Raw genomic sequence first — 19,972 nt, 5'->3', positions numbered from 1 at the left:
GTACTAGTTGAATGAAAAGATCTCAGATAACGATGGTACACACTTCTTCATTGTTAACAACTGTTGATTTTTCAGTGACAATGATTTTACAAGTGTTATTTGCCGTGAGATGATTTGGTAACCCTTTATTTTACAGGTACCCTAGTTACTTATGAACTATTTGTAATTACACATGAACACCAAATGTAATTACCAATAGTTATAAATGAAGTTCATATGTAGTTACATTGTAACAGACCTGTAACATGGAGTGAGTCTATTCAACTGTAGTTCATATGTAGTTACATGGTACCGGACCTGTAAAATGGAGTGAGTCTATTCAACTGTAGTTCATATGTAGTTACATGGTACCGGACCTGTAAAGTGGAGTGAGTCTATTCAACTGTAGTAGTTCAGGTCCGGTACCATGTAACTACATGAACTACAGTTGAATAGACTCACTCCACTTTACAGGTCCGTTACAATGTAACTACATGCATTTCATTTATAACTATTGGTAATTACTATGTAATTACATTTGGTGTTCATGTGTAATTACAAATAGTTCATATGTAACTATAGGCTACCTGTAAAATAAAGGGTTACCGATGATTTTACTGTGTATGATTGAATTGAATAGTGAATGAATCACACAGTATATTCAGATACACTAGCACTGTGGGCCTGTTTCAGCAGACTGCTATGGTTGTGGATTTTAATCCTCTGTTGCATTATGTTTCTTTCCATTTTCTCAGATCGTGACCCAACCGTGGTGATCGGGACTATAGGGAAGTCTATAGTGATGCCATGTGGCGCTGGATGGGACCTCATGGGGGCCAGTCAGAAACAATGGTGCCGACTGTCCAACAGCGGTGGCAGTTGCCAGTCAGTTTACACCATGGACCATGGAGAAGAAACCAGAGAGGATTTTAAAATTGTGGACTCCCACAGCTCATTCTCCCTGGAGAAACGCCAACTAAAGTCCAATGATTCAGGATGGTACCGATGCTCAATGGACTTCGGAGGGAAAAGTAAGGACTTGAAAGTGGAGCTCATAGTTCGAACAGAGCGCGACTCGCTGCCGGTGGTTAAGAGTCGACAAGGAGCGACGCCGAACGAGTATGAGATCGTATGCCAGTATCCCCCCGAGCTCCAGGCGTGGCAGAAATCTTGGCGGTGTGACGGTTCTGATTGCCCCGCAACAATGAAGATAGTGGACGATCATTTCCGGTCTGAACTCAAAACGGATTACGTGCCGTGCTCTAAAACTCGACTGTACCAGTGTGTGGTGAAAAGGCCAGAGGGCGCTGATATTAAATCACACTTTTTACGGAATCGTGTTTTGGGGAAATCTGGAGAACTCTATCTAAATACTGATGATTATTCCAAGAAGAGATTACGTGTAGACGCTTTCACTTCTGTTAAAGCAACTTGTCACGCAAGGTACAGAGATTGGGATTACGGAGATCGTTATCCCAGGCCTGGGGGTTATGGGTATGACCATGGGTATGTCGGTGGGAGGAGGTACTGGGACAGGGAACGTGATAGCAAACCGCCGGAATGGTGCAAAGTGGGGTCACCGTCGTATTACCAGTGTTCGCCTGTGAGAGAGAATATCAGGACATTATCGTCGTCATCACAGGACCTTTCCATAGAAATGATATGTGTCATGCCAAAAGACGCTGGAACATATCGCTGCCACAAGAATGGGCAGCAGTCTGAGGGTGAAATTTCCGTTTCAGGTATGTATAAAATCCACGTGATTTGAAGATGTACAAAATGCACGTTAATTGTTGAATGGTATCCTTCATTTTGTTATTCGCGGTCCAAGCACCACAGCTGCTGAAACCATTGTTTTTGTTGTGATTCTTCTTACAATTTACCTTCTAATTCAGAGCAACCAAAGTTGGTGGCTAGTTTTCAAATCTCCCCCACTACACAAGTAACAAAAATACACAAATGCTGGTCGTGATTGTGAAGCTATACTTGACATTTTGGGCCATAAGGCCTAAAACAAAGACATCAGATTTGTTGGCTCAAGACAAATGCATTGCATTTCATTTATACTGTGATGGTTTTTCGGCCATCTTGAATTACAGTACATACAATACCTATTGTTGTGTTGTCTCCTGCAAAGTTGATCCGATCTCAACAAAATTGTGCCCACCGCATAATGTGGACTTCCTACTTTATGGTTATAAGTTATAACACACAAACTTTGGCACAAATTAAATTTACAGGCAAACGGGAAGTGGGGCATAATTCCTAAGTGCTAGATGCTACTGTAGATGCTACTGTAGATGCTACTGTAGATGCTACTGTAGATGCTACTGTAGAGCAACCAAATTTCACATACATTTTTTGGAATGGGCCCAGAGAACTTTCCCCCCCAAAAAAGCAGCTTGTGGCTACATTTGACATTCACATCTTCACCTGCAGATGTGTAGATCAGAGTATCCTTCTGATCCTTCTGAATGCCATTCTCACTACAGATGTGTTTATAATGAAGCTGATGGAAATATTTTGTTGGAATTTAATATTTACATTTTGGCCATTTTTACACTAAGAATTACAACTGTTCCTCGCCAGAATTCTATTGCTGCCAGTGTTGGGAAAGCTTCTTAAACAGTATTTAGACTAGAGGGTTTAGACACGTGAGTGGTTTTAAGCAAAGCATGTTCTCCCCATCCTTTTTAGATGACTTTGTGTTCTACTGCAGTTTGAATCCACACCATTTGGCCAGTATGTTGGCAGTCCCAGGAACACTTTACCTGTTTGAATCCACACCATTTGGCCAGTATGTTGGCAGTCCCATTAAAACTTTACCTGTTTGAATCCACACCATTTGGCCAGTATGTTGGCAGTTCCATTAAAACTTTACCTGTTTGAATCCACACCATTTGGCCAGTATGTTGGCAGTCCCATTAAAACTTTACCTGTTTGAATCCACACCATTTGGCCAGTATGTTGGCAGTTCCATTAAAACTTTACCTGTTTGAATCCACACCATTTGGCCAGTATGTTGGCAGTTCCATTAAAACTTTACCTGTTTGAATCCACACCATTTGGCCAGTATGTTGGCAGTCCCATTAAAACTTTACCTGTTTGAATCCACACCATTTGGCCAGTATGTTGGCAGTCCCATTAAAACTTTACCTGTTTGAATCCACACCATTTGGCCAGTATGTTGGCAGTCCCAGGAACACTTTACCTGCGGTAATATGGCCAGTACGTTGGCAGTCCCAGGAACACCTGTGCTAATATGACCAGTACGTTGGCAGTCCCAGTCCCTATACTTCTGATACTGAGTGCCAGCTGCAAGATCCCTGCTACAGTACATGGGTCTGTCAGAGTAAAGTGATTGATTGACTGCTTATTGATTAGTTGTTGATCATTGTTGCCTCTGTTTAATTATGATCTAGCTGACACGCATAGCTGACATCTCAGGCACTCATTTTGAGTGTCTCTTCTGAGAAGCTGTTTGTTATGTCGAAAAGGCATTCCACCTGGAGAGGAGGAGATAACATTGTGTTTTGTCTTTCCGGTGCATAGAAGGTTTTGTTTTGACTTATTGTCATGGGATCAGGGTCCTATTTTGTCTGTCTCGTCTATTTATTTATTTATTTATTTATTTATTTATTTATTTATTTATTTATTTATTTATTTATTTATTTATTTATTTATTTATTTATTTATTTATTTAAATGAATAAAGAGAATGTGCAAAGAAGTTTTTCTGTAGCTGTGGGGTGTGAGAAACCATCATATCAGAGGTGGACAACACTAACTCGCCGATAAAGGCCAATATTGGCCTCATGGGTGTAACCATAGTGTAGATGCAGCTGATTTTTTTTATGTGACTAAATTATTTTGTATTTTACCAATAATAATATCACACTTTGCTCTCCATCTTCCCTACAGGTAATCCACTAGAAGTACACATCCTCCCGACTCGCCCCCCTCCGACGCCACCAGACAATCCCAGGTAATGCATTACCTCAGTGGTTCACAATCTTAGGGTTGCGACCCGTAGTGGGGTCGCCTGGAATTCAAATAGGGTCGCCTGGGGGGAAGAAAAAAAGATATATACATATATATATATTACACACCACACACAATTTAATACTACCGAAAATGATTAGGGTCACATGCGATTTATTTTTATTTTATTTTATTTTTTAGATCTGAGCTTAAAGCATAGATATGTTTAAAGTGATAATCTCCAAGATTTCAGTTTTGTTCTCTAGGGTGACACCTATGGTGATGAGTGGTAATTGCAGGTGAGATCCAAACAGTGTTGCATTATGTAATGTCACTACTGTATATACTCAAAGGCTTCCATCAATGGACCATAGCCTCAATCAACATTGTGAGTGACTCCTATTTTTATTTTATTTTATTCATGAAAATCTTTTTTATGATTATGGCCCCTATCTTCCCACTGGCCTTAGGCGCTAAACGGGCAATAAACGCAAAAAAACACGCTTTGCGCCTAACTCGGGAAGATAGCATCATGTTTTTAGGCCCCGAAATGCTCTTTACGCCGAAGAGGTGTGGCGCAGTGCCAGAATAGACCAGAATGGGCATTTCGGCCTTAAATACCGGCCTAACGCTATCTTCCCCCCTGGCGTTAATTTAGCGCTTAGCGCTTTTCAAAACCAGGCCTTATTCAGTGCGCCGCGGATATTACTGTGTGTAATTACGCGCAGCTCTCCTCTGCAGATCTCATACTCTCTCCCCCTCTCTCACTCCCTGAAAAAAAAGTTGTTATACCGTAGTTTTGAGCCCCTGTCATTCAGAGGCTGTTGCATCATCCTACCTGTGCAGTGGGGGAGAAAAAAAGCTAGCAAGAGAAAACGATATTATTCTGCCCAAACTTTCACCAATCTAATCTCATCATGACATCCAGGGATAGGCTATATTTTTCTAGCCGATGCGTTTAGAATATTCTTTTCACTTTGATCTTGCTATAGTGTAGCGTATTTACATGCTTGCTGTATTTAAACTGCAGTGAGATTGGTTTGAGAAGCATAATAATATGGAATAATATAGATGGAGACAGACAGGGGATGAAAGAGGGAGGGGGGAGCTCAGAGCGCTTTGGTTGGGCTTTTCTGACCGGATTGGATCACTCCGTGGAATGGAACACGGAGGTCCCTGAAGATCATCAAAGACACAAACCATCCCCACAACAGCCTGTTACCCTCAGGGAGGAGATACAGGGTTGCAAAAGCACGCACAAATCGCTTGAGGAACAGTTTCTTCCCGCAGGCCACGAGACTCCTTAACATACACAAATAGTGAAGTAGCCGTACTGTACCGTACTGTAGCTGCTACCATTACGTATGTCTAATGTTTAATTGTATGTTTAATAAGGAATATGCTATTTGCACCTGTATGTCAAATACGCCGAATTTAAAACGCAGAGTTTAATTGTATGTTTAATAAGGAATATGCTATTGGCACCTGTATGTCAAATACGCCGAATTTAAAATGTTTAAGCACGTTTAAAGTATGCACACGACATGTGCACCTATGTGCAGTGAATATGCCACTGTCTCTGACTTGTCTTATCACTATACTGCCTTATTGCTTGTTGTGTCTCTTGTTGTTTTTGCACTCAAATGCCCTGTTATATTTGTACTATGTTGTAAACGGAGTTCACAGCACAAGAATTTCACACGTGATACCATGGAGTGACAATAAAAATCTTGAATCTTGAATCTTGAATCTTGAAACATGAAAGGGACATTGTGATTCGTTTACTGCACTTTACAGCACGGTGTGAATAATTCTACGCTTAAAAGGCGTGGTTATAATGCTTAAGGCCGCATGTAGCACCGACACGAAAATAGGCACTGCGCCAGTCCATGCCCACTAATATAGGCTGCGCCTTGCGCTAAGCGCTAATTTAAGGCCAGTGGAACGATAGGACCCTCTAACTTTAAATCAGGATTCTGAGAATAAAGTCATAATTCTCAGATTAAAGTCAGAATTCTGCAGGAAAAAAGAAGCATACTATATATTGGTGATGTCACTGATGATATTATCGATGGTGTACCGGAATTTGATTAGATTTTTGTGACGTCAAAGTAGGGTCACAAGCCAAAAAAGGTTGCGAACCCCTGCATTACCTGAAAAGTATCTATTAAAGATTGGGTATATTTGAAATATATTCATATAAAGGTATATTTGTTTGTTTTGATAAAACGGGAAATTGTACCAAGTCTACATTTGAAGTTCATTGAATGTATGTTTTTTGTCTTCCAGCCACGAAAATACAATCATAAGTGTAGTGGCCGTCGTGACCCTTCTAGCCATAATTAGTTTGGTCATTACCCGAAGAAGAAGTAGGTATCAGCCACATGATGCTGTTCAACTTACTACTACACACTGTATATTTAATAATGAGAGGATGTTTTTACTGTAAATGAAAAATAACTATAATGATAATACTAAGCTACATGTATAATAATGAGAGGGGTATGTTTTACTGCAAATTAAAAATAACTATAACCACATTTCATGTCTCAGGATCAGCACGTGCTGAAAGGCACCGAGTGAAGTTCATGAGGACACAAAATCTGGCAGCGGTTGACGAGCATGCTAATGCTTATGCTAACTCACTCGCCCAGTATTACAGTAGCCAACATCAGCAGAAGCTGGCCAAAATGGCTCAAGGTATGTGTACATTTTTACACACACGCACGCACGCGCAGTCGCGCACGCACGTACACACACACGCACGCACGCACGCACACACACATTTCATCTTAACCTCGGCAAAATAAAGAGAGTCCAAACTTGCAAAAATATAAATTTAATATTATAACGTTACGTAACGTTGTAATATTGGAAACGTTACAATATTAAATATTAAATAAATAAATATTAAATTTATATTTTTGCCAGTTTGGACAGTGTGCGGGACTCTCTTTATTTTGTGTGAATTATATCCTTGTCCTACGCACCTGCCCCGTAAGAGAGATGCAGAGTTTTCCTTCTAATCTTAACCTCGGCAAAATAAGAAAAGCCTACTCTTTATTATAAAGCCTACTCTTTATTATTAGTCGAAACGTCGTCTGGACCTACAATCGATCAGCTGCAACTCCATTCTCGCGTCAATGTAAACCATAACTGCGGCGCACAATGGAAGTCTTGGCGTGGACATCCACTATGCAGCGCAAACGCCAGAATATCGGCCGTCTGTCCCAGAGTCGTATTAGTCGTCAGACTGATAGACTCTGGGTGCCCAGATTGGAGCAACCCGATCTCGTGGGAGATGTATGACACGCGGGTGTTTTCTCGTGCAATAGATACGTGGAAACGCAGTTGCGCGTGCATTTCAGACGCAACTTCGCCTCGTCCACTTACATTAGAAATCTAACATGCACTTTTATCAAATGCCGATTTTGATTTGTTTTAATTTAAATTGATTTGATCTGATTTTTATATTGATTTCTATTTGTATGATTTTTATGGTATTATGGTTTTATTGCTTATTTTATTCTTCCCTTATTAACTGGTTTGATGATTTAAACACACTATGCAATTGGGCATGTGCAATCTTCGAAATAGTGCAATCTTGTGTCTAGCTGGCACTCTTTCTGTGGTGAAGTACAATGCTGTGACTGTGACCGTGTTTGTTTTGTTACTATGTCTGTAACACCGATGTTGGCACTAGCACTTTTTGCCCAAGACAAATTTCCCTCCAGGGACAATAAAGTTTATCTCATCTCATCATCTCATAATAACTTTACGTGGAAGTTATGGGGGTTAGGTTAAGGTTAGGGTCAGGGTTAGGTTAAGGGTTAGGGTTAGGGTTTAGGTTATTGGTTGCGAGTATGTTAACGTACTTTGCCACCATTGTTGCTGCCAAACTGCATGCCAACTCCCGTTTCCGCGTATCTATTCCATGAGAAAACACCCCGCGTGTCATACATACGCATTTCATGAGATCGGGCTGATTGGAGAGTGTTTCACTAGAACCCTTTTCCCACATGCGTACCGGAAAATTACCTGTAAGTCAATATCGGACATTTCCCTGAATTTCCCTTCACACCTCAGCGTTCGCATGTGGGAATCTTAAGTCAAATAGCCGGTATGTTGGGGGGTGGGGTGGGGTGGCGGGTTGGCGGGGGAGAGTGGCCTGGGGTCTGTGCTGCAGGCCACTGAGGCCAGTCAGAAAAAAACAACAAACAAACATGGAGCCGGCGTCCACTCTTTTGATAATATTGCTGACGTGCTTTTTCCTCAAATGTAGACAGCGACGCAGACAAATTAAGGCGAAAATGGAAAGGGATATAGGTGCGAACAGAAACAGATTCATGTTCGCAGTCTTCTCTGCTCAACATCGTGCAGAATATGAAGATAGACTAAACCGGGGACAGATCATGACAGTGTTATGTACCTCTGCGCTGCTGCGTGAGACTAGAGCCGTCTGGAAGCGAGAGAGACCAGGAGGGAATTTATTTTGGGAAGATGCTCTGAACAATTTTGACGACGTGGAATGGAAGCGTCATTTTCGCATGTCCCGGTGTACGTTCGACTAAGTGCTGAGTCTGGTCCGACCCGCACTAACACGCAAGATCACCCGGTGGCGAAAACCACTGGAAGCGCGTTTGCGACTGGCAATAGTCCTTTGGTGGTACGCAACACCAGGGGAATATCGAACAATCAGCTGTGTATTTGGTGTTGGACTGTCTACTGTGTGCACTGATAGCGGAAAATGACTGGACCCCTTTCTCACCTGTCTGACTATCGCGGCATACCGCTCTTCTGACTGGCTCAAAACTAGTGAAATGGCCGTGACGACGGGGTCGCGCTCATACCGGCACGGCGCCTTTCCCACATGCAGGCATTAGACCACGTTGCGGTCATTTTGCGGTACAAAGCGCATGTGGGAAAAGGGCTTTGTAGTGTACGTTAAGAACATACAGTAGGCTACATAAGCTGTCAGACTTATGTTGTTGTGAATCATTCTGTCTGGACAAATATCCTTACTTGTATATTCGACCAATTATGTTGTTTCTTTAGCATAACTTGCAGACGGTCTTTCTCAATTGACTGACAGTTTAAATACTTTGTAGACGGTTACCTCCAAGGGTGGCTGGGGCATTTTTGTCCAGGGGGGGCTATATCAAAAATTGGGTAGCCAGTCGCTTCTATAACTGACTCTGTGCGTTTGTAGGCGAGATTTGGGGGAGACTCACCCATATTTTGATTTGTGTGCACCGTGCACAGAGGATTGGGGGAGACTGTGTGTGAGTGTGTGTGTGTGTGTGTGTGTGTGGGAGAGAGAGAGAGACAAGAAAGGGGGTGTGTCGTGCAGCGTGAGATTTGCGGGGGAGACTGTCTGTGTGTGCAGTGCGTGTGTGACAAGGAAGTGCAACCTGCAACACCGACACCGCTTACTTCAACACCTGGGTGGGGTTGTTATTAGCGGTTAGAGGGTTCCTTGTACAATTTACAGTGTTAGTTTTTATGCATAGAAACAACTCACCAAAATGGACTATTGCACAACTGATTTCACAAATAATTTCCACGAAGGGGGGATGTAACACTATCATTATGATTCACTGGAATAAAAAAAAAATTGTTTACTACTCATATGCCATATAAATGAATTGCATAGAAACAACTCACCAAAATGGACTATTGCACAACTGACTTCACAAAGAATTTCCAGCAGCAATATATATCCCCCAGTGGAGTCTAGATACTGGTACTGGTGGTGACTGATTATAGACTCTCCTGATACTGATGAATGATGGGTCTGCGAAGACTGGGCGGAGACGGGGAGATGGAGGGGTTGCGGCAGGCTGAAGAGTGGATAGAAAGATACATTATTTAAAAGGACAGCAGCCATGTGATTGGCTTACAATGGCGCTGTATAATGTGATAGGCTTACAATGGTGGTGTGTGAAGATGTGTCGCTATATGCCATTGGATAGATGAGACCAGCTGGGATTATTCTAATGATCCTCGGAAGTGACAGGCTATTTTGAGCGTGGATATGAAGGCGGGATGAAATGAGAAGTGAACTATAATAGAAGCATGAATGTGCAGATTATAGTCTTGCTGTCTGAACTTCTGTTAGAGCTTCATATAGAGAGACCAAGAAAATGAATATGTGGAGTTACTAGAAGAAGACTTTGAGCGGTTGGGTTCAACAGAAGGTACTGAGTCTGTACAGTATTTAAAATTGTGTTGAGTGATGTGAGGGTGTGAGTGTAATTCTCCGATTAGCCAATAACATTGCATAATTTCATCATGTGTTTCTGCAGGAGATGATGAGGAGACCTCATCTGAGGACGATGCGGTGAGTTACATTGGTCTCTACTCACAAAAATGACACTTAAAGAAATCGGATGAAGGTGTATGCATGTACTCACTGGTCTCTATTCATTTAGCAAAAAGGCAATCTTACACTTACAATAATTATTTTTTTATGATGTTTTGGCCAATTTACCCTTATCAGGTATCTGAATAGGCTAAACACAATGAGGCCAGCAATCTCTACATTTACTATTTTTCACATTTTAGAGTAATAATAAAGACATCAAAACTATAAAGTCACTTTTTTTTATATACTTTTTTCTTTCTTTAAAGTATAGCCACCTTGATGGAAAGGCAGGGGCTTTGGAAAGAAATTCATACATACTGTACTGTAGCATCAACTTCACTATTTCTGAATTATTTCTCTAAGAAACACATTTGAAGCTGTTACCAATTAACATGCCTTTAAGATCAAGAAGTGTCAAAAGTCGCTTGTATTTTGTAATTTTTAACATATTTCATATGTTGTTGTGAGTCATGACCTGGTCTGCCACAATGGTCACCAGTATTTTATTATTATATTAAATTCGTTTTTGACAAGAAATAACCTCGTTTTATGCTCAAAGTAAAAGAAAAAAGAAAAAGCTGTTGCTAAAAACGGGTGATGACGTCAGACACAAGGTCCAACGACTGACGTATGATCGACAGATAATACAGTATACAGGCCTGTAGCCAGGGTTTCAGAAATACAGAGGTCATTTTAGCACGGTGTCGGGGGCCCAGGGGGGGCTGTGCCCACCCGTTTAGAAAATGTTGTCCATTTTAAAGTAAAATGCTTCAATCTGGTGCACTTTGAGAGCAAAATTAAGAGGTTAGATCTATAAAGAACTACATACATCATGTTAGATTAATATCCTCTTTACTGTGCTGTTGCTTCAAAATGATACAAAAAATAAATGTCTCCCCATATAATATAATTTATATTCTGCATACAGGTCACATGGCAGAATACTGCTCAATTAAATACAATGGCCCATCTACACAAACATCACTTACAGGGGAGTTACTTACCCATTCACTTCAATAGAACTGTCCCCAAAGTCTAGCCCCAATCTAGCCCCAATGCAAAATTTGAACGTTGTGGTGAGATATGTCTCTTCCTTCTATAGCACACAGAGAGGAAGCAAATTGTTGCATTTCTGATCAACTGTCATATATCATGTTATTTATGAGGGCTTTAAAACATCAATGACAGATGAATAGATCTGGGGGCCGGGGCTATTTTTCTAAAAACAAACAAAAAAACATTTTTTTTTTCTTTTTGTGAAAATACCGAGGTCATGACCTCGGTGTCCTCAATGGTAGCTACAGGCCTGACAGTATATACCATACTGTACAGGAAATAGCTAGTGTTAGCCTCTTGCATTAGCTAGCTGTTAGCTACGTTAGTTACGTGGGCATAAAATGCCACTGAATGACCAACTTGAAATAACTGTTAACCAGTTCCAGTCACGCCCTAAGCCCACCAGCTTTGATGTGTTGGCTAGTTGTTAATATTATACAGCAACAATATTGTGGCTTCTAAACTAATGTTTTACGGAGATGCGTTAACTACAGTATTTCCGGTGTGATCGCAGACTGTAAAGAGTATAATCAAGACAAGAAGCGAAGCAGTTTTATTTTTTTACAACACATGATGCTGCAGTGTAACAAGCTATTAGCCAACACGATTATACATCACGCGCTCATGTGCATTTTAATACGGTAGAACACAAACTGTTTTTACAGGTATAGACCAACTGACGGGAGGGGGGCGGGGCCTTTAATCAGTTCAGTTCATTTCGGTGTGTGCTCTCTTGTTCATGCTAGTCTAGGTTTCCAGACGTTTGGTGAGCGGCGCCAACAGCGCCACCTAACCACCAAACGTCTGGGAATTTACTGTTCCAAATCTGGTTCAGAGCCCGGCGAGACCGGCCGGCAGCAGACACGCCTACATTTATTATTAGAATTTTATTTGGTAGCGGCAATGCAATGTTTCATAGTTCCAATATAGAGCAAGACACTGATGTGCTGCAAAGAGAGTTTATACCTGTTGTTTATTTTACAATAATTTTTTCTACCCGGAAGTGGTCCGCTTGCTATTGTGAAGTCATCAGCAGGCTCTGTAACGTTAGCCTCGGGAGTCGGGCTTATCGTTGGGGGAAAGACCTCTAGCCGCCGGGGCCGGATAAAACACGTCCTATTAACAGGTTATGTTTGTTTGTTTCTAAGTGATTAATATGTTTCTCCGCAAACGCGACAGCACCGGTTCTGCATGAGCGTCACTGACCCCAACAAGCAGGCCCGCCCACAACACTCATGATTGTTTCTCCGATGCAAGGCTTCCAACAGCGCCACCTAACGTTATGAAAAGATTTAAATAGTAATATTCTCAGTCTTACAGTAGTGAAACGGATTAAGACTGAGCTGAGTCTATGTCCATGCTCACTCCCTGTGTTTGCTCCTTGTCACCGTGTTCCCCAGTTTGAGGACTTCACTCCCTTCAGCCTCAGTTACATCACCGTTGAATCTGGAGGCCCATCTGTGTCCACCACCGCTGATGATCTCAACCCTCCTGGAGTCAGTGGAGAGTCAGACCACCATGAGCGTCCACCCAACTACCACCATGGGCGTCCACCCAACTACCACGCAGCCATACGACAGAGGGAGGATGCTGAAAGCAGTTCAGAGGATGAAGTGACCTACACTGAAGTGGTCATTAAGCCCCCAAAAAGACCAAAGAGGAGAGTCTGAACATGGACTGTGGCTGAGGTTAATGGTGGTTCAGGAACATGGACTGTGGCTGTGAACTATACTGTGCTGATATGTACAGATGTTACCCATTTAGTTTGGCAGTACTGCTGCAAAACAACCTCAAAAACAAGATGTTAAATAGGATAATATGGGAGGGGGGGGGGGGGGGGGCATGGTGGCGCGGTGGTAGCGCTGTCGCCTCACAGCTAGATCGGTCCTGGGTTCGATTCCCACCTGGGACGCTATGAGCGCTGAAGGAGTGTCTGCCCATCCGCATGTCCTCGAGTGCCCACCGCCCGGGTGGGGCCGTCAAAAGGGCCTTTCTGTGTGGAGTTTGCATGTTCTTCCCGTGCCCCCTGGGGGCTTCCCTCATATAGGAACCCCTCACCAAAAACATGCAATATCCTCCTCTGGTCGTTCGGGGCGCCTGTTCGGAGGGAGGGGAACTCGTTGGAATAGCGTGATCCTCCCACGTGCTATGTCCTACCGGTGAAGCTTCCCCTGTCAGGTGAAAAGAAGCAGCTGGCTAACTGCCCATGTCTCGGAGGAAGCATGGAGCCAGTTTTGGCTCTCCCCAGATCGGCAGAGGGTGGAGCAGCAACCAGGATAAATAAATTAAAATTAGCACTAATGGGGGATAATTTCTAGGAAATTATTAGGAAATTGGATTACTGGTTCCCATGGAAAATAAAGTGTTCCAGTCTAATTTAATGAAGGCTAAGCCCTCATATATACTGGATCCTGATTGGCCGACAGCAGCAGCTCTTCCAATTCAAATGAGGTAAACCTGCTTTCCAGTTCTCTGATTGGGCCCATTTCAATTCAATTGAGTCTTTATTTTTATAGCACGTTAATATATAATCAAATGCAGTGCAATGTGCTTCACAATCAAGATGAAAAATAGTGTTTTTGTAAGGCACTTTAACCACCACTCACAATATAAAGTGACTCAGCTAGACTTTTTCTTTTGTTTTCCCAAGTCGCTTACTGAATACTGTTAATATTGTATATAGAGAGTATTATGTTCAAAAGTGTTATGTGTTGTGTTATTTCTCTCTCTCTCTCTCTCTCTCTCTCTCTCTCTACACTGGAAAAACGGTCAAAATGTCACTTACGCCACTGTGGTTTTCACCCTATACAGTCTGGTTGTGGCTGCTCGGCAGCTTCCTGTAATGATCTTTATCACTGGCCTATATGCATTTGTTGACGGAAGGAAATGACTTAAAAATAACTAAAAGCGTGTACTGCTCGTGCTCACAGAACAGAACGATAGCCATCAGCCAGCAAACACGCAGTAACACATAGGAAAGTCGCTTATCAATTCATCTAGTCAAGTGGTACATAAAAAAGAGAGTAAACTCTGGCTGGGTTATTATAAAGTCATTACCTATCAACGTGAATGCATATATGAATATGGTGTGTATGCGTATTTGAACAATTTGTACTGTTTTCCTTTGATTTTCTCTGTGTAGAAAATGCATGATTGTCTACTATTTTAGCTGAATTGCGGTAGAGAGGCTATGCTATCTGAGTGGTTATTAGATGGTGCTGTTGCACTGACGTGCATTTCTGGAGCTCACACCTGACTAACTGAAATGTGATTCCATTGTATCTGTATCATTCTGCCACAATATTATAATTCCTATGCTATTCCTATGCTTATGCATTATTACATTCCACATTGAATTTATTGATAACCTCTGTAGTCCTTACATCCAGTTGTCTGATGTTGATGTTGGCCATATTATTTGATCATTAGAGAACAAGCCTTTGCCCCCCTTTTCTGTGAAATGTTATATTGTCTCTCCTGATTCGATAGTTGAATCGCTTGGTTTGACCAAGTATTTCTATAAGCATTTTACAAAACTAGGATCGATTCCTAGGGTGGAGACTGTCTGGAGATGATGCGCCATGGCTGCAGCTATGGAAATCGGGCTCCAAAAATCACTGATGACATCACAATTGCTGAAGTGACATCAATGATGACGTCACAACAATTGCATCAGTTTGTATGCTGAATGCGGAAGCTTTTATCTCCAACAGTCACAGACAATCTAGCACCACTTGCTTATAGAAAACTAAGAAGCTATAACAACTACATTTCTTGGGCCTTTGTCTCCCTTTATATCTTATTTAAAAGCAGTAATGTATCGCAGAGTTAGCCGACCACTGAATAGAGAGCCCCAGGGATGACATATTTTTGTAGTCGGAACGCGGAAGTCCCGGACTTCCTGGTTCTTCACTGTTTCTGCCTATGGGATTTTTGAATGGGTTTTTGCCGCGATGCTTCAAATAAGGTCTCTGGACAACGCAAGCTTAATCAAACGCGAACCAGTGTTCAGCCGGATAATCTTCACACATGAGGACCACTTTCATGAGTTTTGTAGCGTAAATGCGAGCCCTAGAAGTAAAAAGCTCGAGCTAAACTAATCCAGAACTACACACACGTCGCATAGGCTTCCCCGTCACATCACCGCTCAACCTGGAGTGTTGTTGTGTGTGCTGCTGTGCACTGATTACCCCGGGCTGAACCAGGTGAGGGAAAGAGAATTTCTGTGTCCGTCCTTTGAAGTGATGACGTTATTGACGTATAATATCCCCGTCGACTCAACAGTGTAGTCTCGTTTAGCAGTTTGCTAGCTAGCCGCCCTTTTAACGGCACGTAAAAGCTTAAAAACTCATAAAAGTGGTCCTCATGTGTGAAGATTATCCTACTGAACACTGGTTCACGTTTGATTAAGCTTGCGTTGCCCAAAGACCTTATTAGAAGCATCGTGGCAAAAACCCATTCAAAAATCCCATAGGCAGAAACAGTGAAGAACCAGGAAGTGTTAGCATCAATGTTTTCCAGACTCATTCCTGGGGCTCTCTAGCCGCTCGCCAAAAAATAATAGCATTAGCCTGGGTTGGGTTTCAATGTCGAATGTTAGCAGGGAAACAGGTGGTGCACAAAAGAGTGCGGGGTCTTAGGGTCATCCAATTTGTAACAGTTATCTCCTACCTTAAGTAGTCTAAATACTGTATAGACAATATAGACAAAATAGAAAAACACACTGTTTCCAATATTTTACTTTCCGTTAAAAAATTGGGTAAAAACGTTTTTGCTGATAATTCGGCGGAACGGAGATGTGCAGCGCTGAACTTTTCCGGAGTCATTGAAAAGGAAGTGAAACGTGAATCCCGAGTTTTGTCTTCCAGGGTCATGTCAAAGATAGTATACGAGGCCGTGCTCCACCCACCCCCCTGCTTCATCCGCTCCCTGTTCTCCCCTAGTATGGTGTTCTCTCAAAACTTTGTTCCAGGTATGTTGTCTATGTTGTTGTTTTCTCCACTTATCCACCAAATCATTAAGAGTTATTAAGAGCAGGAGGCTTCTCTCCTCTTCAATCTATTGAGTATTGAGGGGTTAACAGTACATTTCCAGCCACCTACTGTCACTAACACAGTAGTCTCGCTAGCCAGCCTCTCTTTCCTTCCGTCAGAGAGTCTGGCGCCGCAGGTTTCCATTGTGGGATTGCGAAAAAAAATGGTCTGTTTGGGTTAACCAATCATCCTCGTCTTGGGCGGTGCTTAGCGTTAGTGACCTTGGAAAATAGTTTCGGGGTGGAACTTGTGTCGGCGGAACATTTACACAGGAGGAGGAGAGCTCACAGGCATAAAGTCACTAGGCTCGTTTGAGATGAGCAAATTCTGCGCAGATTCGACCAGCGCCTTGCTTGCCCCGTTGCATGATGGTTAGAAAGTTGTCCGACTTGCTCCGTCCTGCCCGACTGCGTGAGTCAAGTGACTCTCGCGAGAGTGAGGCGGGCACAGATTTGGAGCGAGGCGCCGCAGTTGCTCCCCACCAACTGCGCCCGACTGTGGATGACAGAGGATGACGAGAAACGCATCAGCTGAGCGCCCATTGGTTCAACACAGGTGCATCACAAACCCACAGTGAAGTGTAGAAACTTCAATTTTATATCTATTCCAAGCTGTCACTCCATATTTTACATAAATACCACCTGGAATGCCTACATTAAAATAAAAATAAGGAATCTGAAGATCTGTGTTATTTGAGCAGTGAGTGTGGGTGGCGCTAATGCATGTTTTAATTTGTTTACAAACCGCTGTTAAACCAAACTGTAGAAGAAGAAAAGCAGCAGCGAGTGTGCCGTCGGGGGTGTTCGACTTGTTGACGCCTCGCCTGACTGTGCTCGCCTGCTCTCGTCTGCTTTCCAGGCGAGGCGGCAGTCATCTCAAACGAGCCTACTGTTAGACAGCAAATGTTCTAAACATATTCTCTTGATATCTTTACAACCATCCACCGAAAGTGCCGAGCAGGCCTTCTTTATTGCACAATCCAAATTTTCTTCAAAACTTGCCATTTTCAGCGTGTAGCAACGAGTTAGCCTGTAGGTTTCTGCCGTTAGCTTTCTACGCTAGCTAGTTAGCGTTCGGCGGGAGCATTACAGCGACACACATGGGAGCGGAAGCCGCTCTGATTGACATATGGTCGGAGCCAATGACAGAGCGTGACAGAGCTTGCAAGCGGGGGAGCGGATATCCTGCTGCCACCGAAACAGCCGCTCGAATGGGAGAGCAGCTTTAGAGCAGGGGAGGGCTGATCCCCGTGCCTGTTTCCACGGCGCCAGACTCTCTGACGGAAGGAAAGAGAGGCTGGCTAGCGAGACTACTAACACAGCATCTGGCCCAACCGGGGACACCTCGGCATTCCGAAATGTCGGCACTCCGAAATACCGGCATTCCGACAAAATTCTAACCCTAACCTCGCAATTGCGAAAGAACCCTCCCCCAGACCCTAACCCTAAACCTAACCTCTCCCACCCCCCACGCCTAAGCGTAACCTAACCTCTCGGCGAAACATTTTTTGGAGATAAAAAAGGGCCGCCTCTCCAAAAGCATAGAAGTCAATGATCGGAATGCCGACACTTCGGAATGGCGAGGTGTCCCCGGCCCAACCAGTAGTAGTAGCCTACCCCACTCTCCCCTATTGTATTTGGGGTGCATAGATGTTGAAAGGTGCAATGTGTAATAGGCTACCTCTGGGTCCTCTGGTGCATGATAAATGGTGGCCATTCTCTCTGCGATTAGTTTATTTTTTACCCAGGTTTAATGCACATGTACACATCCTTTTGCCTTTTTGTCATGCTACATTTTCTTTTTGATACATAACAGCTCCTATTCGTTTGAGCCATAGTGTTAAGGTTAAATGTTTGGCACATTCCTAATGGCGTGACAATGTGTAGGCTTAGGCAAAACGTTTTTTTATCATTTCTTTATTTTTGCTTCCAGAAGCTGGAAATAGTCATGTTGCAACTCCACGAACTCAACATCACTCATTCACCACTGAGAGGAAATGTCTCGTTTTTGATGGGAAAAAAAACAAAATGTCTCTCAAACAGTCGAATCAACTGCAGCGATGTTTGTGGCCACTTTATTGGGGTTACACCTCCCTCCCCACTGTATTCCCTCAAACAGCTCACTCCAGACAGAGAGTCATGTGTAAATAAAGTATAAAGCATGTGGACATGGAGAGGTTCAGTTAGTGCTCGACTACATTTTTGAATAGTTAAGACACTGATTGAAGTCACTTTGAGTGTGGTATGACGCTCGGGTACCAGATGCAACAGTTCCAGGCAAGCGGGATCTCACAAACCAGCCAACCTCCTGTTTTCACCACGGCAGTGTCTCTGGAGCGCACCATGAACAGAACACTTCAGCCATGCAGCTGCTGCAGTCGTGCACGACTGAGGTCAGAGGAGAAGGGCGAGGCTGGTTCAAGCTAACAGTAAATAGTAGCTCAGTTCAACAGTGATGTAGAGAGGGGATGTCCTGTCCATACCATGATGGGGACAGGCCGCTGCAGTAGGTTCACGCCACCTTCCACTCTTGCCAGCTAGCAAGATGAAGCTGTAGCTGCATTTGATGACTGAAGAGTGGAGAACATTCCCAGGTCCCATAAATCCTGTTTTGTGTCGTGGCTGGTGTCAACGTGGCTGCTGGTCGGGTCACATTATAGGGCACTTTAAAACACCACAGAATACCTCAACATTGTTGCTGAGCAGGTCCAGTCTAACCTTTAAAGGTCCAGCTTAACCTTTCATATGGAAACCCAATAGTGACCTGATGAGGTGGGACAATAGGGTTGGTGGGCCATAATAACGTGCTCGCCAAAACATCTGCGGGATCCATGTGGAATGCAAAAAGGTCTCTTACCAGGTACCAGGTAGGTTTCCTAATACAGTATATATTGTGTGGTGCCCTGGGAGGACCCTTCTTCACATGTCGCTGCTATACACATTGTTGGCAATGAGCCAAAGAAGGTTGAAAATGAGTTTTGCAGGTATTTTGAGATTATGAGTGTTTTAGTTACTTTCATCTCCACCGTCCATCACTCAGTGCGTTTACATGCACACCAATAAACTGATAACTGTGAGTAATCAGTTTATGGCAATAAGCTGATTTCTGCGTTTACATGCACTTAAAATAATCCGACAATAGGAAAAACCCGGGTTTACATGATTCAGTCAATTAGTGGGATTTCTCTCCAGAAGGCGGCGGTAATTCAACTTTTGACATGCAACTTGTACATGCGCAGATGTATAAAACCCACAAGAAACCTGATACGCTGTATACATGCACTCAAAAGACAGGTTATGGGCCAAAAACCTAGGTATGTTTATCGGTTTATTCATAACCCGATAACGGCCATAAACGGATAAAGCTTATCGGTTTATGCTGTTTACATGACCATTCGAATAATCAGGTAACTCCAGAAATCCGCTAATAAACTGTTTATTGTCTGCATGTAAACGCACTCATAGTGAACAATTATTTTCATAAAACAAGTTTTGGTGGAATGCCACTGTAGAAAATATGTTGTTGTGGAATGTTTAAAGCCATTTTTCTGAGATTTTACT

At 42.9% G+C, this 19,972-nt stretch overlaps 1 protein-coding gene across 1 annotated transcript; it reads left to right on the top strand.

The window, feature by feature from the left end:
* Window positions 1-1,600: 1,600 nt before the first annotated feature.
* On the top strand, window positions 1,601-13,049 carry LOC310799420 (uncharacterized protein; the record flags this gene model as incomplete). The annotated part of the gene is made up of 6 exons (XM_083662005.1): window positions 1,601-1,721; window positions 3,900-3,963; window positions 6,249-6,328; window positions 6,513-6,659; window positions 10,265-10,299; window positions 12,780-13,049. Exons 1-6 carry the CDS (start codon window positions 1,637-1,639, stop codon window positions 13,047-13,049), a joined length of 681 nt encoding a protein of 226 aa, XP_083518131.1. The 5' UTR covers window positions 1,601-1,636.
* Window positions 13,050-19,972: the final 6,923 nt, after the last annotated feature.

This window comes from Poromitra crassiceps (genome assembly GCF_964638095.1).
Source record: "Poromitra crassiceps genome assembly, chromosome: 27".
NCBI classification, from domain to species: domain Eukaryota; kingdom Metazoa; phylum Chordata; class Actinopteri; order Beryciformes; family Melamphaidae; genus Poromitra; species Poromitra crassiceps.
This window is presented reverse-complemented; position numbering and strand designations above follow the sequence as displayed.